At 25.2% G+C, this 18,189-nt stretch overlaps 1 protein-coding gene across 1 annotated transcript; it reads right to left on the bottom strand.

The window, feature by feature from the left end:
* Positions 1-2,502: 2,502 nt before the first annotated feature.
* On the bottom strand, positions 2,503-15,802 carry LOC126910561 (uncharacterized). The gene is made up of 5 exons (XM_050693219.1): positions 15,249-15,802; positions 14,700-14,893; positions 12,434-13,736; positions 3,355-4,196; positions 2,503-3,277 (listed from the first exon to the last, which is right to left on the bottom strand). The coding sequence occupies exons 1-5, from the start codon at positions 15,258-15,260 to the stop codon at positions 2,791-2,793; spliced, it is 2,838 nt and encodes a 945-aa protein (XP_050549176.1). The 5' UTR covers positions 15,261-15,802; the 3' UTR covers positions 2,503-2,790.
* Between the last annotated feature and the right edge of the window lie 2,387 nt (positions 15,803-18,189).

The following is an 18,189-nucleotide window of genomic DNA, read 5'->3' as shown; positions in this document are numbered from 1 at the left end:
TTTAAATTTGTATACGCATTAAAAGTATATGAATATACAACTCCTTTTTATTTTTATAATATCTCCGTAAAAATTACAATATTATATTATTGAATACCACTTTCATACTCAATTTAATTACTGTAATTATTATGTATTCATATATTATAATTATAAATCGGGGTAAAATTAAGGGAATAAGTGTTATTGTTGTTTTTGAAATAATCTACCAATTTCATTTTTTTCTATTAAATAATATCTATTTCAAACTTGCAAGTTGAGTTAAAAGTTATGGTAATAAATTCATTTTTTTTTTATTAAAACTTTCACTTTAAAGAACAAAAAGAAGTAGGTTCAAAATGATTACTTTTAACATATTAAAAATCAATAATAATTTGAAAATAATTAATTATAAAAATTATATAATATATAATTAAAAGAATTACTAATCTGGATATAATTAAGGAAATAGGAGTTGATGTTGGGTTGGGTTGGTTACATTTTTAACTTTATAATGCTATAACTCATTGAAAAGTGTATGAATCAACACAATTTTTTTATGAGAAATAATATTTTTTAATAATCCCTTTTTCATTCGACATACTTTATCTTAATCAGGGTATTAATAAGGAACTAGCAGATCATGTAGCTTTTGTAATTATCCACCAATTTCTTAGAATTAAACACTATCTACAGATTTGCATCAAAGCGTTTCTTATGATAGTGATTTTAATCACTGTCAGATTAAATCTATACTGGACCCAACTATGAAACGTCCCCACTATGCCGCGACCCCACTGTGCTGGGTTTTTTTTTAGTTTATAATAAAAAAAAAATGAATTTATTACCATAACTTTTAACTTGCAAGTTTGAAATTGATATTATAAAAAAGAAAATTTTATGAGAATTAAAAAATGGTATTGTTAAGAATAAAAATGCAGTCAGGAAGTTTTATAACTGCTATTTACAATAAATTTTTTAGAAAAGCTCAATATTTTTGTTTACAATTTTATTGTAATAGAAATCATAGTAATCATTTCTAATTAACTTTTGGTGTTTAAAAAAATTCTACAATTGAATTATTCAGAACTTAATTAATTTTAATGATATACTTCAACTAAATGAACCAATCAAAAAGTTGTTAAAAAAATCTACCCGATTTAGTGTATTATAAAATTTTATTACAATAGTAAAAATCTATTGTCCAATTTTTAGAAAATAAATTGGTATATTATAGACTGATAGTAGCACACACAAATAGAGTTAAAATATAATTATTTATATTGATATACTGCTCATAAGACCTTGATATGTATTATGTTTGCTTGTTATGTATTTTTTTAATTAAAATGATTTTTTTTTATTTAGTCTATATGCGAAACTTTAATTTCATATATGAAATAGGCACAAAAATTGGTTTAGAAATGTCCCTGAAGAAAATTCTTTATAGATCAATAAATTCATTTATGAGTAACAAACAATATTTTTTTTTTGAAAAATATTGCATCAAGCCCTTTAATTTTTATACATGTTTGCCATAAATGTAATATCTACTTTATAATTTGTACGTAATAATTACAATACTAAATTATTAAAAATCAATTTCATACTATATTTAATTACTATAATAAATATTTATTCATATATAACACTTACAAATCATAAAACTTGTAATCGGGATATAAATAAGGGAATAAGAGTTTATTTTTCTCTTTGAATAATTCATTATTTTTTAAAAATTAAACATTATCTATAGATTTGCATAAAGTAATTCTTATGATAGCGACATTAATCACTGTCGTCTATTCTTGGCGCAACTATCCCACGTCAATACTGTGTATGTGTATTTTTAAAATAATGTCGCAACTGTATTTTTTTATTTCAAAATTTATTTGACATATCATTAGGTTATATTTTTGATAAAAATAATTATATATAAAAAGGATATTGTTATGTTATTTTGTAATATAATAAAAATATAGCTTATTGAAGCTATAATTGATTAAAACACTTTAATAAACTTCATTAAAATCGTTTCAAAATGACCTTAGAAAGCAGTATGTTAAAAAATTTCTTTTATAATATTATAAATTGTTAGATTTAATGAATGAAATGTAACTTGTGAAAAAATAACAATCCTCAGTTTGAATAATTGCTCTATTCGGTCGTCAGATTTAAACGCTTTAATTTAGTGATGTGAAACTTGTACAAAAAACTTATTTATTTATGATTTTAGTTTGGAACTTACTCAAAAAGATTTATATAAATTAATAATAAAAAATTGTATAAATACATATAGATATCTATTGAAATTTTTTAGCAATGGCCCTGTTATATCATTTTTAAATGAAGAATATTGTAAAAGAGAAAAAGGAAAAATATCAAGTCGCACCAATGTATTTTACCCATTAGCCAACCACTGATATGCTTCAATCCATTAAAATTCCTTTGGGATTTTTAATTTAAAATAAAATTTAACATTTAAATTCATGTCAAATAATCACAAAACTATTACACTCTAAATTTAAAAAAAAAACAAGTAAAATTTTTATTTTAAAAACAATAACTTAATGAATTACAAATAAAATAAAATAAATAATAATATATTATTATACGTAATATTTAATATCCTGTGAAAATTAGCATTAATAAATGAAAATTTTGTGTTTCTTATAGTTAGCTGCTCGTTGAGTTTGGTTTGTTTTGCTGGATTTTGTAGTCTTCATTGTTAGTTGAAACTTTTCCATACAATAAACCAATCTTTGCTTATTCGAAGGAATCTGTTCCATATTGTGAAATACTTTGAGATCTCTAGTATATTGAAGTTCTTGGGGCAGATGTGGATGACTGGAAGTAATGTGCATTAATTGTTGGTTGGTTGTATGATCCAGAAAATGGGTTTTGTCTGTGTGCATTTATGTTAGATGTTTGTCCATAAGCTCTAGAAGCAGAAATTTGTCCATAAGAACCAGTATTTGGTGCTTGGTTGTAGACTTCAGATTCTTGACTATATGGAGCTGAACTACCGTTTTGTCCATACGAACTCTGCTGTTGAGCAGCTTCTTCTGCAGCATTTTGCTCTAAAGATTGAAGGATTTCCGCTGGAATTGGAGGTGATGTCGGTAGATGATCTCCTTTTGCAACAAATCCATTTTCATCGGCAGTATATGTAATGGTAATTATTTTTCCATCTTCACCTGGATAACTATATGATCCATAAACTGATTGAATTCCTTCTGGACCACCTGGCTTTAATTGTCCGTATTCAGAGGCCGAAATACCATTACCTGTTTCATAGCTAAAATATAAATGTTTGTTAAATAATATATTAACTTATGTGACAATATAATCAATCAGTATAGCAGTTGTAACCACCTATATGAATAAGATCCATCTCCTAAATTTTGTTGACTATTCTGAGACAAAATTGGAGTGACTTCTTCTGGCCCGGCAATGTTTCCTGGCGCAAAAGCATTAAATCCATTTTCTGCAGGTTTGTATAAATCGGAGGAATCAGAAGAAGCTTTAAGCAATTCAGTATTAGAGATAGGTTTTTGGTATAAAAACGAAGATGATGAAGGTTTTTGTAAATTTCGCTGTCCAGATTGTTGGAAATGTTGAGATTGATATTGTGGAGAAGTAAATGATGGATTTAACAATGCAGCACTAGTAGACGATTTTGAGTTATAAGGAGACAAGGTGGACTGATAATTTAACTTTGAATTTTTTTTAAAAGAAGACACAACAGGCGTAGATTGCAAAGAAGAACCGCCAAATTTGTGGATTATTGCGGGTGAAACATTAGATTGGTATACAAATTGTGAGTTTTTTAAGTAAGATGGAGGTACTGCAGTAGGTTGGTAAGCCGAAATCCCTGACTGATAACCTGGTTGATAATTTGATTGAATATTTGACGGATAGCCAAATAATACTGCAGGCTGATAACCAGACTGAATACCAGATTGTTGAATAAAAACAGGTGCCGATGGAGCTAAATAAGATAGTTGATTTTGCCTGACACTAGATTTATAAGCAGATGAAGTTCCTGTAGAATATGTTGGATATGAAGACAAAGATTTTGGATATGATACACTATTTTTTTGGTATGATGCAGCTGACAAAGATGGTGTAGTTGAGGTTCCGTATCCAGAATAAGCTTTAGATTCATAGCCTTGAGTTTTAGCCACTATATAAGCGACAAATGCTATGATAATAAACTGAAAAATAAAATTATTATTTACATTAGCATAATAGTTAAGTAAATTGTTCTTTTGATTTTTAAATTTGTATTTGAATGAACATAACTATAGAATTAATATAACAGAAAAAAGTATCTTCGTCACCATTTATGTATAAATAATTTTTGTTTTCTTTATTTAAATGAATATTTATATTATTTATTAATAACCATTAATTTCTACTAATTAATTAACTACTATACATAGGAATAAGGTGGTTTTAGGTAATTTAATAGTTTTTTAAAACGGCTATATCTCATTTCTGCCTTCCTTAAAATGGATTTTATATAAAATGTATATGATTTTTTTTTTAAATTTAAATGGACTAAGCCTTCCCTCCCAGTTATTCATCTACAACAATGCTATAGCTTAACCATATAATTTTAAAATTGTTTATACATTAAAAAAAATGTTTTATTTAATTTAATTGTTTTAAAAATTAAAATGCTAGATGGCTAAACAACTAACTAGACTTGTTTTGTAACATTAGGTATGTTTTATTTTGTACGTAAACAATTAATGAAGCTCACGAAATATTTTGTAAGATATTCATACTTTTTTTACTGATTTCGCATTTACATTTTATCAGATTTATTATTTTTATCCCACTGAATGTTTACAGTTATAATAAATTATTGAAAAAACTACTAACTTTTAAGTCACTTGGAACTGTTATTTTTCAATACTCAATATAATTTTTTATATCTCTTAAATATTTAAAGATATGCAAGAAATTGGTTGGTTTTTGATATCTTAAATAATATTAATGTTTAAGTTTATTCCTTAAAATTTGAGAATAGGCAACATATTATTTCAATGAATTTCACAAACAGTTCAAACTCGCCATAAAGTTTAATAAAGTGCTGGGCCAACCTAGTAATGAAAAAGAACTTGAAAATAAAAAACATTTAAATTCTTTTTCCAAAAATAATACTTAGAATCTCTTTCTGTTTACTACGCAACAAAAAATACTGTGTCAAAACAATACAATAGAATTGAGTTACATTATATTTATTTATTTTTTAATGTATCATATGATAGTATATCGTCATTTATAGTGCAACAAAGCGAATCTTAGTTTTAAAACATTATAACGATGATCAAAAACAAAATTGAATTGTATCTTTAAATACAATAGGTTATTATTATTTTTTTAATAATTCACAATAACATTACAAGCCCTCCAAAAAAAAATACATAGGAATAATGTTCAAAAACCATTATTATATCATTAATGATTGAAATTAAAATTGTTCAAATTTTAATATAAGTATTGTTGCAGTATAAGAGAAGATATATTAAATAGTGTAATAGTCACTAATATTCAGAATATTATTTTAATTGAAATAAAATATTTAACACACACAAATTGCACGAATCTTTATTCAACTATAAAAGTAAAGCATATATTAAACCTTGTATGAATAAATTTAAATATTGCTCTGGAGTGATTATTAGTCTCAATGGAATTGTACTATTTAATTTTTATAACAATATTTCCTAAAAATTAATTAAAATAAACCTCTAAATAATTTTTTACAATATCTTAAATTTACAAATATACATTTATTTTTTAAGACCATATTATTTTGCATTTTATGAGACATTGAACTCTAAAAATCATTACACCTGTATGATGGCCATGAATTTATCAACTTCTTCAAACGAGTCTAATTTGACCCCGCCTCTGCAATAGTATTTAATTTATAAAATTGTAAAAGGGCGGAGTTTTTTTATTTTTATATATATATATATATATAATTATAACTCATGAATATATTATATGACAAGCACTAAATATTATCTTCTTAAATATATGGAATGTATCAAACTTATAAATTTTGCGTAAGCTATTCTTAAGCATATTATTTATATAGCTTATTCGCAATAATCGACTTCAAAAATTGCGATAAATTTTTATAAAATTTTGAGTGTTTTAAGTTAAATATGTTTTATATTTTTTAATATTAAATTAATATTTTTACTATAATTATAATTTTAAATCATATTAGCCACAAGTTGTCAATATTCATTATGTAATATCATGTTTAAAAAATATATTTATTATTATTATAATAAATTAATAATTAATAATTTTTTCTGTGATACGAACATTTTAACGTCTCATACTTAACAGGTACTTTAATAAACAATTAAAGTAATAATCAATTGTTAAGGTGGGAAGAAATGATGCAAAGATTAAACCAAATTTTAGATTAAGCATAAGAGAGAAATCGTGAAAAATCTTTACTAATGGAATGTTTTTGAACTAATGTAATATATAATTGATTTGTATTTGTTATTCTAATATTATGAATTTCCAATGATTCAATTGGATAGTATTTTTATTTGTTTATATTACATATCACATAAATATTACATAAATTAACGAGAAAAATTTAAATATCATTATTTTTTAAAAATGATAATATTAAGATATTGTTTTCTTACAAATAATATCGTTTCATCTATTTTAAGAAGATATCTATTTTTATGTAGTTAATATTGAGGACCAGACTATTAGACCCGTTGTCCTTCAATACACAGTTCCGTAAACAAACTTAAAGCAATGTAAGATACAATTCTTATCGTTTTATTTGTCGACCTTATAGCTACTTTTAATTTTAGTTAAAATATCATCGCTTAAAATTGTATAAGTTTAGCTAACAATTTTGAATTAATTTAAAACCAGAATAAATTTTTAAAAAATATAGTATTTAGTTAATAAAAAGTCTTAAAAATGAACTTGCACCCTTTCAATTACACACAGTTTAATAAAGAACGAAACTTATACCCTTTAACTGGATAATAAAATGTCAATGGATAAAAAATTGAACTTAAAATACATAAATTTAAGAAAATGGTTTCTATAATTTAATTATCAATATTAAATCTTATTATTATAAGATCATAAATTGTATGATTTATAAAGACATTTAAGTTTAAAAAATTGTCCGTTTTGTTGTTTAAAATATGCAAACTTATAACTTACAGCCTTCATGATGGTAATATATTGGTGTGTGGGAGTTGCACTAAAATCGAGTAACTTAAAATTAACTACAACGGATATTTCTGAACTGACAATGAAACTGTACCCACGATCGTATATATACTAATACAATGATGTAGTACCTTACTGAGAATAATACAGCTGAACAGCGCGAAGGTGGTGTTAAACTATTTACTCCCTCCATCTTGTGATCTAAGTTCATAGGATTTTGATTTACAATGACTTTAGTATGACATGCTAGACACGACAAGAAATAAACTAATTAGTACGGCCGCATTCGGGTGGCAGGTGTAGGACGTCGCCGTTTACTTTTTTATCAGTTGGTAATTAATCAATAAGTTCTTACTAGTGATAAGCTAGCATATGACTCAGTTCTACATGATAAATTATGACACTCCATTATAATATCAGAATGGATATTATTAATTTTATATACATAAAACATAAATAGAGTTAAAATTTAGCAAGAGGATAGTATATACAGTGTATTCATTTTAACAAATTTATGTTTTTAGTTAATTAAAAAGCCATTGCTCGGCTTGTTTTATAAATTACAACATGATCTCTTTTTGTAAAGTAAATCATACGAAAGTCAATAAATCTAACTCATGTGATGAGCTAATGATCGGAGAATTATATATATTTTTTAATTAGTTCGTGACTATGGTATTATTGAATAGAAAATAAACATTAGTCTGTTTTTGTACGACCTTGCTATTTAATTAAAAAAATTTTAATGTGATGCCATTAAATCTATAAAAAAAATTTTTCAATTTTTAGCTTTTAATTAGTATTTTTTAATTTTGAAACTTGAAATAAATTTCTTTGTTGTATCAATTAATAAATCAATGTTCAAGCTCATAACATGATTTGTAAGTCTGCGCATTGACATAAATTTCAAAATAAAGCATGTAGTTAATTTAAAAGTAATTGTAATATTCTCATATAACATATATCCCACTTAATCATACAATCCAGTAAAAACTATGTATATACTACACAGAGGCATATTTAAAACTCATATTAGGGGGCGGCGGTAAAAAATGAAAAAAAATTTAATTTTGATCTTTTTTTTGTAAAAAAATATTTTAAATATCAACCAAAAAAACAAAAGTAGATTAAATAAGGACCATGAAATTGAATAAATTAATATTTTGTTGATAACGTAAATCGAAAACAAATAATTTATTGTTAAATACTGTCATCATCATCATCATCTTATAATCTAAGGCAATGCCTTTTCGTTGACGTCACTCCTTTTTGTTTGACGCCAAATTCTTCAATAAAATAAATTTAGCGTTTAAACACTGTAAAAATAAAAAAAGACTTCCCTCTCATTTTAGTATAAACTACCATAAATATTATTAACTCAACACTTCATTCAAAAATTACATGTAGTTAAGATGAGTATAAGCGTAATATTGGTGATCTGGTCAATTAATAAAAGTAATCATTTAATATAAGCTGTTAGCGTACCACAAATGTTAACATTGAAATAATTTTCTTAATATTAATTTATTTATTTATTCTAAAATAAGTTATTAAGATGCAATTTTTATAAATAAAAGAAAAATAATATGAGTTATTTGACGATTTGATCCTATAGCATATTCAAAAACAAAAAATAATTTATTAATAGTAGATATAATTAGAAAATTTTATATTTTTAAAATAAAAACTGTTTATATGATATTTTAAATTAATATGTCAAAAATCAAATTATATTCGATAAATATTTTGTTTTCGTTGATATACAAAATCAAAATTATAATAGACAAATAGAATCTTTTCTCCCATTTAGTACAATAATAATGATTACCTATAAAAGTGTTAATGTATCGAATGATTTTACTCAAACCGTCTTCTCCATAGAGTCACTTAAGATATTATGACATTGATTAAACTATTTTAATTAATGATTATGATTAATTTAAATAAATTTGATGAATATTCATATAGCAATCTAGAAATCATAACTTTAAATAAATCTATGACTAATGATGGTAATACCAAAAATATGATCATGAAACATGTATTTCATTGTTTGTTCAATCGACTAAAATGATCTATTAAAGTTCAGATTACTCATTTTTCCGGCACGATTTAAAAACCTATTTATTATCAAATTAAAATCAATAATATGATACAGTGAAATAGAATATTATCAAGCTATTATAATATATACATAATACATTACTTAAGATAAAGATAATGCTATGATATTAGATAATAGTATTTCATTTCATAATACATTCAAAATATATTCAATATATTCTTATGAGCCACAGATATATCAAGTTAATTTTAAATAAAAATTATTTTTAAGGATAGAAGGAGTAACTTTTGAAAGTAAAAGGAAGCCTATTGTCATATTTTACTATTGAATAGAGAATAGTTTAAATAAAATGTTAACTGTTCAATAACCAGTTTTTAATAATACTTTTTGAGATATTAATTATTAAAGAGTTAGTAAAGGTGAGGAACGGTGTAATTATTAGTGATGCTCTATTTTTACCATAAAATACAGAATTCATCTACGTGGCATCCCTTATCACCTATAATTAAAAATTACATTAACTCAAAAAATAATAATACAAAACCGGTTATCGACCAGTCAAAATTTTATTAAAATCGATTCCCCATTTAATAGACAAAAATTATTTATTTATTAATTTACTCATTTAACTTTCAAAAGTTACCCCTAAAATCTAAAATATTTTTTTTCTTAAAATAAATTTCATAAAAATGAATCAAATTTTTATGAAACAATCATTATTTAATAAAAATAAGAAAGGTAGTGTATTTTATAAATCACAGTACATATAGAAACAAATTGTTACACAAACAAATAAACTAGTGTCATTATTTAAAACCACTAACCACTAACACCTTACTAACTAATTTAAAATACTTATACTTGTATTGTAAAAATGTATTGCATTAAATTATTATACAATGTATCAATTTTTAAATCATACACAATAAAATATTTGAAAGTTAAAGTTTTGTTGTAAATGAACAATTCAAGTTTAGTTGTAGCGGATATCACGGTAAACCGTGACAACATAAAAGGAAAATATGTTATTAATTCTTCGATGAATCATGATAATCATCATTTTTTTATTATTAAAATAATTTATATATCTTGCTTTTATTGAAGTAAACCTCTAAATCTATCATAAAATGAATTGTTTCTTATATTTCGAATAATCCCTGTCGTGACTTGATTTTTTCCTACAAAAATTCGATATAGATATTTACAAAAATATATATTTAATACCATAAGGCGGAATTAAACGCAAATTATTGAATGACCTTAAGTTAAGTTTATTTGCTAAAATATTTATCAAAAATCAACATTAACATGATACTTTATGAATTTTTTTTTATAAATGATACATAATAACACATATATGACTTCTGTATTATTGACTGGGAAAATATTTTTTTTTATACTTTTGTATTTACTTAAAAAACAAATTCATTCAACAAAGTCGTCTTTATTACACAAAAGAATTCCTTCCTTCAGTGTGCCTAAATATAGGAAATAAATTCTTAAATTGTCTTTAATAAATAATAACTTATATTAAAGTTAAAAAAACAATAAGGCAAATAAAATTTTAGTTAGACATAAAATAATTACTTTCAATTAAGTCAAGAAAAGTTTTCCTTGTGGAACATGGTACACAAAATGTTAAATACTTTTTTTTTGCAACGCACTCAATCCAACCGACTGAGTTTAAAGGCAATATGATTTTATTTGTTTTGGGTTATTTCAAATAATTTTCATTATAATGTATTTATTATTTCTTTCTGTCGAAATACAATAATCAATTAGATGATTTACTACTTAAAAAACAATGCACAATACATGATTTTATAAATTACTAATGTTTTATTACACATACAAGTATTGCAATTTGTCATTTTATAACAACAATTCTGAATTCTTACTAGTTATTATAAGTTTTGTGTTTATACCTATTTCATTCTACAAAAATAAAAACAGTACATAAAAGTAGTCGTGATTTTGTGAAACAGTTTTTTATATTCTATCGTCATTAGTTACACATTTACCAAGGTTAGTGTGCTAAATTTGAAAACAAATGTACCCGATAGTTAAAGGCAGATTACATTCTGTTTTATATAAAATAATTATAATATACTTATGTCGAATGAAAAGTTAACCACCCACTTAAAGAAATTAAGTTCACGTATCACTAAAAATCGAGTGCATAAAAAAATTAATACTTAAATAATAGTAAAAACTACTATTACGAAGCTGCTTCGTCGAAGGGCGAATATACAAGCAGTTTCCACTTTTTCTTACTGAGTGCTTTTGAAACGGTAAATCACGGATGCCTAAGGCATCATGAAAAATCAGCAATCGAACCATTTAATAAAATCAAACTAGTACTCGCAATATCGTTGACACACTTTGAACGCTGATACGTCTTTAAAAAAATGTTATAATATTGTATGTGCGTGATATCAGTTACTCAAAAAACAGAAAAAAGATAACGTAATTATTTTTAAGTACTTAGGACTGGTTTTTGAGTAACTGGGATGCGCACAAACTCTTGACCATACTTTGATGTATTATATATATACCTATAACATTGCATCCAGAGATAATATGAAGGTCAGACTTGAAAAAAATCGCACTAATATAGTACTAAAAATAATACGGAAAAGTAGTGCCAAATGATAACCAGGGCGATAATATCTATTCGAAGGTTTCTGTTGTCAACATCGTTAAAGCCTTATGAGTCATTTTAACCAGTAAAATATCGCCTACAAAACGTTTCTATAATTACTAAACGGATAATGTAATTATAATGCGCATCCATAATATTATATAAGCATTGTCATATTAAATAGAGACACACCTTCGATATATCTTATAAAATCACCTACTCATAATGTACACAAACAATTTTTTCGATCGAATATTTTTTAGTAATTTGTCATTATTGTAATAGTGACGAAAGGATAACTTTGTATACACAGAACAAAATGTACAAAATTTTAAGCAACTAAACATTTGTTGATTTTTATTATAAGTTAATAATCTTAACGACAAATTATTATGGTTGAAACCGTATAAATTAATAATTATCATAACAGGCTTGTATGAATAAATTATACTGAAGACTTATAAATAAGTAAATAATCAAAATACATTTTAGTGTCTCGTGAAACATTAATATCGTGGCGGTTCAAGTGTTCTGGGTACAACAGGATATGGTAAAAAACGTCCTTGATTAGGTTGCAAAAGCCACAATAATTGTGGTTCTACATTAATCTGGCCCACAAAACTATTTGATCTTGGTTGATTATATAAAACTGACCGTTGTACACCAACTAAATTAGGTGAAACTTTGCTACTTTGCTGTTGGTCCACTATTGAAGAAACCCTTTGAAGCACCGGGACAAGATTTGGCTGCGCTACAACTCCTTGAATTGATGAAGGACGAAGTACTGGAACAACAGATGTAAGCTGAGATTGTTCAGGTACTACATTTGGTTTGTTAACAATGATTGGTTGAACAGATCTCAATGAATCCAACTTTTGATCAGATTGAGACTTTATAACATCTTGAACTACAGCTGGAGTTAATGGATTAACAGGTTCTGTTAACACTGCTTGAGGTTGTTCAACATTAAAATGTTGAGAAGATCTATATGGTTCAAATTTTTTATTAATTTCAGACTTAACAGCATCTTGAACTACTTCTTGAGATAATGGGCTAACAGGTCCTTTTAGCACGACCTGTTGTTGCCCGACAATATAAGTTTGAGAAGTTCCAAACGGTTCAACTTTTTGGTCGCTAACTACATCTTGTAGTACAACCTGAGTTTGTTGTTTTTTTGACAATTCTGTTTCCACTTCACTGTAGCCTTTAGGTTGCAGAACAGGTACTTCTTGAACTAACTGATATCTATTGGACTTTTCGCGCAAACCAATATCATCAGCGCTCACAGTAGGATAAAATTCTTTAGTAATTTTTGTAGATGATACGTCAATAGGTTTTTGTTGTTCTACACTTGAACGGTCATCTAATATCACTTGTTGTTGATACTCCGGTTCTGTCTCACGAACTTGCTCTGGTTTTACTACTTCGCGGCGATCTTCTGTTACAACAAATGTGTTTTGTTGTTGTCCTACATTATTTACTTTTTCGAGCTCTTGTTGTTTTTCTAAAGTAACTGGATGACTCACTGGAACAGAATCAATTGACCGAAGTTGCGTCCTAGAAAATAAAGCAGATGGAGCATTTCCTTTGAGTGATAAACTCTTGTCAAGAGCGGCAGACGCTGAAGGTGTAGGTAGATGTGTACCATAAGCTCTAAAACCATCAACTCCGGCCGTGTAAGTTACTTCTACAGGAGTGCCATCTGGGGATGTATATCTGTAAGAGCCAACGACTGAATTTGCTTGATTTTTTGTTCCTTTATTTAAAATTTCTCCACGTTCCTCAGCATAAATTCCGTTCGCAGTTTCGTACCTATAATGTTAAATAATCAATAAGTAAAAAAAAGCAATAACTAATTTAAAAATTATAAAATATTAATACAAATAAATATAAGACAGTATAATTATAATTTTTGATTTTAAACGAATTAAAATACGTATGACTTATAAATCATAATAAAAAGTAGAAAGAAATCATTAATAAAAAAAAACTAATCATATTTGAGTTCCTAAAATTTAATTGAATTTAAATAATACTAGTTTGATTTCAAAGATAAACAATCGAGGAAGGTCATTGAAATAATAAAATTGAAATATTGAGCGGAATAAAAAGGATATTCAATTAGTGTGCAATACTAAATATTTTTTAGTGTTGAGGAAAAATTAAGAATTACATTTTTATTATAGAAACTATAATTATTTTACAACGACTTCTGGCATTAAACTATTAAATTATCACATACATAAAATGACATAATACAAGCAACTTACACTTATTAATTCAATTATTCAACTCTAAAGTTTAATATTAATAAAAGTAATAAAAATGTGATTTACAATGTATATTTATTGGTTTATACAATAATTGTCTTTTAGTTAAAAATTAATTTTTATGCAAATTTCAATGATTTAATTTATTATAAATATCAAAAAAAGAGAGGTTTTTCTTAAGGTATATTTCTGATATAATATTTCTTCTATAGGCCAAAATAATTTAGTATTATATTAAAATAAGGTTTAAAAAACTGAAAACAGTTTAGTCACTTAATGTTATGCATATTAAAAAACAGTCTGACGAAAATTAATTTTTCTCTTTAAAAAAATTCGAAGGTGTAAAGATATTAATAAAAAGTTTCTACAAATTAAAAAATTCTATATCATATACTTATTGAAAATAGCTGTAATTTTTACTTTTAATTTATTGATTAAAGAAAGTAGCTTTAAAATACACTTAAATTACTAAAAATATTGTAACCTATTTATCTATGGTGCGTACCTGTAATTGTAATCGCCATCCAACGAGTTTTCTCTAGAATATAAATATATAGGTATATATTCTATTTTTACAGCATCATTTCTTTTTTGAATTGTGTCTTTTGTATCTATTGATGATTTAACAATCGTTTGAGGTTTTGTTTTCGCTGATTGAGCTGTTATGCACGTGACAAATAATCCCAAAATGACAAACTTCTATTTTAATAGATTAAAAATAAAATTTATTTAAATTTAAACACTTTAATCTAGTACAAAAGAAATCTCACGAAAGTATTTAATTCAAAAATTAAATATTTTTAAAATTCCTTTCAAAACTTTGTAATTTTTGTTCAAATAAACAATCTTAAAAACTATTCCGTATATTTTGAAAAATTAGCCATGTAATTTTTCTATAAACAAATTTTAAATTTAGATTTTTTTAATTTATTGTACGAAATTATCAAAAACCACATTCTATAAATAAAATAATTGTTTTTATTTATCAAGAAATGTATAAACTTAAATAATTGAAAATTTTTCATAGTGCAATTATTTATTATTTAATACTTACTAGAAGTCCCATGGTTTGGTTTTACAGAAACTGTTTTAAAGACTATCGGAGAAAGATTATTGTTTTCACTTTCTTCCCAGGCCTATTTATATGAGTGCTCACGGCCAAGGCTAATGTCCAGCAAGTTCATGTAACATCTGAATGCAGAGAATTGGTTGGATAAAAAACCACTTCCTTTAATAAGCATAGAATGAACAAAATGCACCAGGTTGGTAGATACAAGTAGGAAATAGTTGATATTATGCAATCTGTGAAACGACCACCGAGGCAGCATCAACCTACCCGATGTGGAGGTTAATGACTTGCGTTTTGTTTATTGATCCACTACGATGGCAAGATATCTTGTATCTTTATTCGAAAGATTCTATGGAAAACTTGTAATTGATGATTTTGTAGGATGGGCATACTTTAGTTAAGCAACTGGTTTAAATTCAGTTTGAGTAGAAGCTATGATGTTAAAAATACAATTTTTAACAAAACAAATTATTTATTGGTAACTGTTATAACAGTTGGACTTGTCCGACACTAGAATAACATTTTATAAACGTTTATCAATGTATGTTTTTCTTGATGCTCACGACCATGTAGGTACGATCATCTATTATTATTATTATTCCTTACACAACATGATATCGTTACTTCTTGCAGAATGTCAAAGCATATACTGGGAGTTTTATTTCCTACAAGAAGACAATATCATTGTGAATACTAACCAGAAAGATTACACAGTTCAAGAAACACCGTTAATGTTTCAGTAGTATTTTTCACTAGATCTAAATTATAATTTATCTGCTTTTGTTTTTTTATTAAAAATTTAAATCATATACTTTTATTATATATTATTATTATATATTATTGTACTTCAGAGATTTAAAAAAATTTATATATATATATATAACAATCAGGGTTGTTAAAAAATATTTGTTTAAACATAGATTAATAATTTTAAATATTTAAAACGTCCCATAAGACCAATGTAAATTTTGACATTTTGGTGTTTTAAACAAATAGTGTTTAAAACGTAGCAACCCTGATATATATACTTACATTTAAAAAAATATACTATTATTAAACTTATCAACTTTATTTTTAATAACAATTATATTTATCAATTTATTACTACTATTGCATAATTCTATAATATTTACAATGAAAACATTTAAAAATAAACTACGTATGTTAAAAACGTAAAAAATAAGTTAAGTATAATTATAATAATACATTAATACATTAATAGGATTAATATATTATTAACTATGTAACGTTTATATTCAATACTTACTTTGTCTAATGATCTTATTTATGTACTGCACACACTCAAATATACTCAAATAAAGTATCAATCATAATTTAACTGAAAATTTAAGTAAAGTTACGTACAATAATAATACAGAATATATTCAATAAAACATTTCTAGCAGATGTGAACTCATATTATTGATAAATTTTAAGCATTTGAATTATTTGCACGTTTATAGTCATCTTTAACAAATAATAATTATCAATTATAACTGATTTCAATGACTTATAGTATAAATCAAAATCTTGTTATCATTTAAAAGTACTAAAGAAGAGAAGAAAAACTTAAAAAGTATTAGATGCATTTCTAACGTGTAAATATCTAAAGAAAATTGTACAATTCCAAATGCTACATAATACATCAAGTAAAAAAACCAACTAATAGGAATACAAAAATAAATAATGTTATATCAACAGAACCAACATTTCTGATATTTGAGAGACACAGATAAATTAAATGTATCTAATCGATTTAGTACGCCTAAAATATTTCACTTACTCATTTTGGTTGACGCATAGCACACAATTTTTATAACCGTTTTATTTATTCTATAAGTGATTCTAAGAGTAAATTATACACTTATTATTACTTACTAAGAATATTATTATAATTAATAAACTCAAATATTGTCTATGTCCTTGAGTCTACTTTACTTTTTTCTATCCTTAAAACTATCTAAGAAATAATAATGGTCGGTGCGATCACATATTTTGAAAAAAAAAAGGTTTATTTTTTAAGTGATGCCTTAAACATTCAAGTGTTTAGACAGCCCACGTACATCGCGTTTCAAAATGATGTAACGGGGCCAGTGGCTAAAATGTGAACATACGAGTGAATACTTTAACAACAGTACGTCCATCGCCACGTGTCTCATAGTGAACTCAAACCAACTACTGTAAATTGAAATTATTTTAAAATAATTTGAACGTTTCTCACTATTCACACTTTCAAGGCAGTTTTAAAATAAGTTAAATTGTGTAGTGATTTGAAAAACATAATACCATTCATAACATTTTCACAAGACCGGATTTTGGAATATGAAGCCCCAGGACCAACACATGTTTATCATAATAGGGGAAAAAACAACATGATATATTTTTCATTTAGTACTATATCTATTTTTCAAACATAAGTCTCATTAAAAATGTACAGTAGTATAGTTTGTTTGTATGAATTTCTAATCAAAAAATAAGAATATTTTTACAATATAATCATATTCCTTATTTAAAGGACGTATATTAAAATATTAATGTCAATTAGTTCAGCTCAATAATTTTTAATACTTTATTACTTAAATAAGGTGCCCTGAAAATATGTCCCATAAATCCTTCCCTATTACCGACACTGCTTACAGAAATTAAAATTTTTAATTGAAGTTCTTGAAAAATATTATAAAAATGTACTTTTGTACGCTAGACCATTTATATACACTTATGTACCATGTGGTTAATATAATTATGTACTTTTGCTTACGTGTATAAAGTTAGTCACGTCCATAAAACATACGTGATACTAATAAAAATCTAATGATATAATCCAAATACTAAAGAAAGAATTTCGTATTTAAATAAAAAACAAATACATTATATTAACTGAAAAATTTTATCAATAGTAAAAACAAAGTAATATAAAAGTGTATTA

The sequence above is a fragment of the Daktulosphaira vitifoliae genome, unplaced genomic scaffold, assembly GCF_025091365.1.
Source record: "Daktulosphaira vitifoliae isolate Bord-2020 unplaced genomic scaffold, ASM2509136v1 Scaffold_1, whole genome shotgun sequence".
Taxonomy (NCBI): domain Eukaryota; kingdom Metazoa; phylum Arthropoda; class Insecta; order Hemiptera; family Phylloxeridae; genus Daktulosphaira; species Daktulosphaira vitifoliae.
This window is presented reverse-complemented; position numbering and strand designations above follow the sequence as displayed.